At 30.4% G+C, this 6419-nt stretch overlaps 1 protein-coding gene across 1 annotated transcript; it reads left to right on the top strand.

Moving 5' to 3' along the window:
* The first annotated feature begins 1112 nt into the window (after positions 1-1112).
* On the top strand, positions 1113-3501 carry LOC114167367 (protein TIFY 10B-like). Its single transcript, XM_028052440.1, has 5 exons — positions 1113-1491; positions 1720-1843; positions 2379-2626; positions 2741-2798; positions 3084-3501. Exons 1-5 carry the CDS (start codon positions 1329-1331, stop codon positions 3190-3192), a joined length of 702 nt encoding a protein of 233 aa, XP_027908241.1. The 5' UTR covers positions 1113-1328; the 3' UTR covers positions 3193-3501.
* Positions 3502-6419: the final 2918 nt, after the last annotated feature.

Genomic DNA, 6419 nt, shown 5'->3' with positions numbered 1-6419 from the left:
ATAATTTTAATATATTTTAAAATTTTAAAATTAATGATAATTAATGTATTTTAAAGATACAATAGAAAAACAACAGAAAAAAAAAACAATAAAAAATAAGCCGAAAATTTTCTTACCGAATGTAAACTCTTGTTTATAAGATTATGTTAACTTTTTAAAGTTTATATTACTATTTTTATTTATGATTCAACCTTACTTTCTCATCATAAAAAATCTAATATAAATTTAATTTAAAATGTACTAATGTGTGATTCAACCTTTATTTTATTTTTTATGCAAAATATTTTAGTACAATTTATTGATTTACTTTATTGTAAAAATACAATTCATTAATATTATTTATATGATTCTTTTGAAAAAAATATTAATTAAGAAGAAATTTCACGTTTTTAAAAAAATATTTATTTTTCAATTTGGTTTCTTTAGAAATTTAGTTTCTATATTTAGTCATATGAATTATTTTAACCTTTAATCTTTTTTACTGAATTGGATTCTAATTTGTTTAAAATATAATCAATTTAGTCTTTTGGTTTGACACATATCACTTTTCAAATTTAATCTGTAACGTGATTCTAACGACTTACATATAATATTTTTTAGATTTTATCGTGTGATATTCTTCAAATACTTTCTGCTAATTTAACGAGAAAAAATAAATTAAAAAAAATAGAATTAACTCTATTTACAAAATATCGTTTCAATTGACTAAAAAAAATATAAAATTCAATCGACTTATAAACCTATTTTTACCTAAATATAAAAATTCTAAAAGAGTTAATCAATAATTATATTATTATATGAAAACCTTTTCAAAAAGCTATACTAAAAATAAGAACGAAGATAAAGAAATGAAATGGGAAAGTGCTACACACATACATACACTACACAACCTTAGAATACTTTTCTCTCTCTCTCTCTTAGGTTAGAATAGACTTTTCACAAACCACTTAGTTTTAAAGCGAAGACAGAGTTAAACAGTATGAACAAATCCGTGTTTTTTCCACACAAAAAACACGTGCTTCAAACAAAAAATATTAAATTATCACGACGATTATTATTCTTATTATAAATCTGAATTTTAAAAATTAAAAAAAATAATTAGGAAGATAAAGACCACATGGTCTCACCCTCTTTCTCAGACCATAGCAGATTCAAGGAACATGCTTGGAAAACTGCTAACCCCGTCCATATTCCCCCTCTCAAACCTCTTCCTTTCAACTACGAACTGAACAACCATCACCCACCACCCAAAAGATATCATTTTTACAAACATTCATCAACTTTCGCACCTTTTCCCGTCAAAATTTCTTTCCGGGCATCTCTTCAGAATGTCAAGTTTCCCCAACACAGTGTCGGAAGCCCGGAGGTCCGGCAAGGCGCCGGAAAAGTCCTCTTTTTCTCAGACTTGCAGTCTCTTGAGCCAGTTCTTGAAGGAGAAACGAGCTTCTGGTGATTCCGCTCTTGGAATGGGTGGGAAAATGGAACCTAAAGGTAGAATCTTTGTTCCTCAAGGAATCTCGTTTTGTTACTGCCTGGGTCTCTGAGTTTTTATCACGTGGTGTGTTTCACATCCAATTTTTAGGTTGTGTGTCACAATTGATGGTTTGGTGTGGGAAAATATCTAGCTTAATTGCGTAGAAATATGTAGAAAGTGTGTGAAATTGCTTGTGATGAGGATTTCTGATGGGGGTGTTGTTTGTTTGGATTTGGAAATTCCAGCCAGTACGAAGGATTTGTTTGGCAGCCTGCAAAACTCAGATGGGGCTTTGAAACTAAGCGCTTCTGCCATGGATTTTCTTCCCCAGCTTGTGGAAAACCCCTGCATTAAGAAGTCTAATCTTAGGTGTGTGTTGCAATTTTTTTTTTCTTTTCTGTTCATTTTTTTTTTCTGAATTCTAAGGCAAAAGGGTTTGGGATGAAAAAGTGTTTTTTTTTTGGGAATAGTTTAGGGAATGTTCAAAAATGACCCCAAGAGCCTGAGCCTTGTGAAATTACCTGTATACCCATGCTTCCACCAGGTATTCACACAGAACATTATAGGAGAGACATCATGGGAAACCTTTTATATCTTGAAGGGTATGCAAGAAAAGATGAACAAACATTTGTGAGGATCCAAATCATCTCTGGGTGATGATGACGATCTGTGTCATGCAGAATATGTGCTTTTTATGAAAAACAATTGAGGTTTTTGGACCATTAGCTTATGACTAGACCTTATGCGGTTGAAAATTGAAGCCTTTATATCCCCGTTTGTACTAGATCTGTTTATATGGGGATGTGTCTATGTCTATGTTACATCATTGTTACTTCATCACATCTGCTAAATTTGATGAGGTTCATGTACTGATAATGTTCCTGTTATGATTCTCGTACTGTAGATCACCGGTTCCTGAATCTCCTCAAATGACAATATTCTATGCTGGAAAAATGTTGGTATTTGATGGTTTTCCACCGGAGAAAGCAACAGAGGTCATGGAGTTGGCCACCAAGCTGGCGTTGGACACTTCCGGCGCCGATGAAACTCCCCCCAGTGCTCCGGTTACCACCAAAGAATTGGCTGAGACCAAAGTGCCTCAAACAAACACCTCAGAAACCCCTAAGCCAGGAAGCCAAGGGGTTGGTTCAGGTCAGTGTCCCCCATCTGTCATGTGAACAAACAAAATTACATAAAAAACATTGCTCTCACGCATGTGCCAAGTTCAGACACTAATTCTAGCTACAACTTCTCTTGTCAAAACAGATATGAGGTACCCTAGAAGAGCTTCACTTCTAAAATTCCTCGAGAAAAGAAAAGAAAGGTAATTGAGCTGTTTTCTGTTTGCTACTTTTAGTCATGGAAAATTCTGATCTGTGCCTTATGGAGGGTGGAAAATTTGGTTAAAGTAGTGGAAGTATGAAGTTATAGTTAAAGAAGTGAAGTTTTTCATGAGCGGAGACACATAGATTCGACACCAATAAGTCGTGAATCGGTTTATATAAGAGATAAGAGATAAGATATAACAGATCTGGAGACTGTATTAATCTAAAATCTTTTTGGATGTCTTATGTTTTGATAATAATGATTGAATGTTGAAACTGTGCAGGGTTAATGCGAGAGGGCCATATCAAGTGAACAATCAGAAAGCAGAAGGAAGCAGTTCAGGTGGTGATCCTGAAGATCAATGTTCGAAACAGTTTGACCTTAACTTGTAGATGTTTACCTCGTCACGAACTTAGGATATACAGGCTCTGGTCAACCAAAAGCACCTAACTACATCATCATCGTAGGCCTTCTGAAGATTGCTGTGGCCTTCATACGAATTTATCATATAAGATTATATATATATATTTGTATTTATTATTATTATTATATTATTTAATCAACTAGGTCCTCTCCTCTGTGGACCAAACCAGAGATAAATTTTAGTGATATTACTCAGATTGGTTAGCTTAAGAATGTTTAAAGTTACTACTGAGTGCATGATTTTGATAACTTTCGATTATTACAAACTCGTTTCTACACCTGATGCTGATTTCCTCTATGTGTGGTTGGTTGTATCCTACGGATGAAAATCTTGATCTCGATTTTTTAATTTATTTAAAAGATTATCATTATAATAATTCATCGTGACTCACGGGCGAAATTTATAAACTCCATGGTCCAAGTTTGAATACTTTAACAGTACTATTTTAAGACGATTTTCTGCATTTATTTATATATTTTGGTTTTTGGAAGAAAAAAAAATACATTTGAATGTACGTGGTTTCCACTGTTGATCTGAGAAAGCAAGTTGTGGTGTGAAGTGATAGGTGGTAATAATAAGAAAAAATAGAATTGCGTGAGACAATAATGCAACGTGAAAAATGCGCATAGACACCGACTAAGAAAAATGCAAGTGGTTGTGTTGTGTTTGTCGCTATTATGGTTGGAATGAGGAATAGCACTAACACAAACCTTTTCCCCATATGCCTATCCTCTTTTTATGCTACTCTAGGGACCAAGCTCCTCCTGTCATACTATATTTAGGTACCTCACCAAAAAAGATTGTTATTTATTCTCCTATTTTACATCTCTACCCTTATTTTCAATTTTTCTAAATACTACTTTTTATCAATTTTTTTAGAAAAAAAAAATAATGGATATTTTAGATCCATGTAGTGTAAAATATCACTGTTGCTCTCTCAACTCAATAAAGAAAAATTCAGCTGAAAAAAAAAACAGATAATTTATATATATATATATATATATATATATATATATATATATATATATGTTCCGATTCTGATCCAAGTTCATCCGGCATCATCATTAAGAATAACAACTACGTTCCCGAGCATTTGAGTTCTGTCACGATTTTGTCTTTAAAAGACATATCAAAGGATGGAGGGAGATAGAAGTATTTAAATTTCGATTGACCTCAACTCTTAAATGCTGCGGGATTTATTGGGTGTACGGAACAATATATATATAAAATTATTTTTTATTCTATTGCTAATAAATATATTTTAAATTTAATTAAATCTAACAAAATCAACTTATAACACCGTGTTTGTATTTATTTATAGGGTTAAGTATGTTTTTAGTCCCTGAACTTTAACAAAAAATTAGAATTCGTCCATGGCCGAAACTTTAATAAATTTCGGTCCCTAAACTTTAAAAACGAATGAATATAGTCCTTTTAACTCAATTTTGTTAACTTTTTTCTTAGGTTTCGAACGCATTTTTCACTAAATATTGAGCCGAGAATGTGTCAAATGGCATAAACAACTCCAATACTAACATGAAACACATTCCACATGTTAAAAAAAGTCAACGTAATTGGGTTAAAAAACTATATTCATTCATTTTTAAAGTTTAGAGACCAAAATTTATCAAAGTTTCGATCAGGGACGAATTCCAATTTTTGGCCAAAGTTCAGGGACTAAAAACATAGTTAACCCTTATTTATATAATGTAAGTTAACTTTCTCGAATGAGATTAAACAGTAATTCGATAGTAATCTAATCACGTAAAAATAATAAACTTAATAAACAAATTTTGCCAACTTAACAAACGAAAAATTTCATCCAGATATCTTCAATTCATGACTTTAGTATTATATTAAAAAAGCAATTTTAAATTTACTTAATCCTTATAAAATTGACTTGTACTTTGTCTTTGCTTCATATATTAGATCTAATAATTACTTTTAATTAATTTATTAATTTAAAGTTTTATAGTTTATTGTGGGTACTGCTACAATTATGACCTAAGAGTCAAACTAAAAATACAGTGTGTATGCACGAGAATAAATTGAAATAGTTTCGTACAATATATGAAATGAATAAAAGTGAATATTTTATTAGCTTTTGAGAAAGAAACATTCACAAGCGTCCACCATTGACCACAAACTATCTTATTTCACACTCTTTCATATTGCTTTCAAACTCTAAACACTGTTATGATAATTTATTATGCAATTTCACGACTTTTTTATTTTAACAATGTTATATTTTAAAAATATATATACATAAAAGGCAGGCACAATAATAGAGTCGGTCCGAACATATACACGCTGTTTATTACAATTATTTGAATCGAAAAATCATTTAACTTAGATTTATAAATGCTAACAACTAATATTTTATTCGTTTATCACGTTTTAATTAATTTGTAAAGATATATAAAAATTAAGAACATTAATATTTATTGTTTTAGTTTTCAGTGTTAAATCTTGTTGGATTTTATGACTTGGCTAATAGAAGTTCACATGATTGTCCACTATAACATTTGTGGTGTGGCTATATTCTTTAGTGGTGTCAGTAAATTGTAAAATAAAAATAATAACAACCATGAAGTGTCTTTTCAGTGGAAATGTGAGAGTTTTGACAAGGAATTTTTTTTACTGTTATATTTGTGAAGACATGAAAAAAAGTTAAATTTAGTAATCTTATTTAAATCAAGAAAGCAAAAAAGAAAACAACATCGTTATTCACAACACAACACAATTTCTGTAGTCCATCCTAGAGACTAAAAAATGATGGAACTGCAGATAGATTTTTTTTTTCCTAAATATAATAATTTTCTTTTGGAAAAATTAGGTCAAAAAAAGAAAAAGAAAAGCAAATATAACATGTTGAAAGAAAGGTGACAAATCAGTAAAAGCCACAAGATTTTTGTTTCATTCAGGGTACTATTATTCACGAATACAGAAGCGACAGAATTTAATGGAATTATTATAAAAATAAGGGATAAATGGTGAATTACGGCAAAAAAGAAGTGAAAGAAAAGAAAAAATTATAATATATATATATATATATAACATATTAAAAGAAATATTCTAATTAAGTTCTAAGTCTATAGATTTAGAAATATTTAGTCTATATTAAAGTTTTTTATATATTGAGTAATTCAAATTTTATAGATTTTACATAATTTTTTTTATTATTAACCAGAGGTT

This window comes from Vigna unguiculata, chromosome 10 (genome assembly GCF_004118075.2).
Source record: "Vigna unguiculata cultivar IT97K-499-35 chromosome 10, ASM411807v1, whole genome shotgun sequence".
NCBI lineage: Eukaryota > Viridiplantae > Streptophyta > Magnoliopsida > Fabales > Fabaceae > Vigna > Vigna unguiculata.
This window is presented reverse-complemented; position numbering and strand designations above follow the sequence as displayed.

Coding starts and splice junctions, on each gene's coding strand:
- LOC114167367 (XM_028052440.1), top strand. CDS start 1,329: ATGTCAAGTTTCCCCAACACAGTGTCGGAAGCCCGGAGGTCCGGCAAG. Junction 1,844..2,378: donor ATTAAGAAGTCTAATCTTAG/GTGTGTGTTGCA, acceptor CTCGTACTGTAG/ATCACCGGTTCCTGAATCTC. Junction 2,627..2,740: donor AAGCCAAGGGGTTGGTTCAG/GTCAGTGTCCCC, acceptor TTGTCAAAACAG/ATATGAGGTACCCTAGAAGA.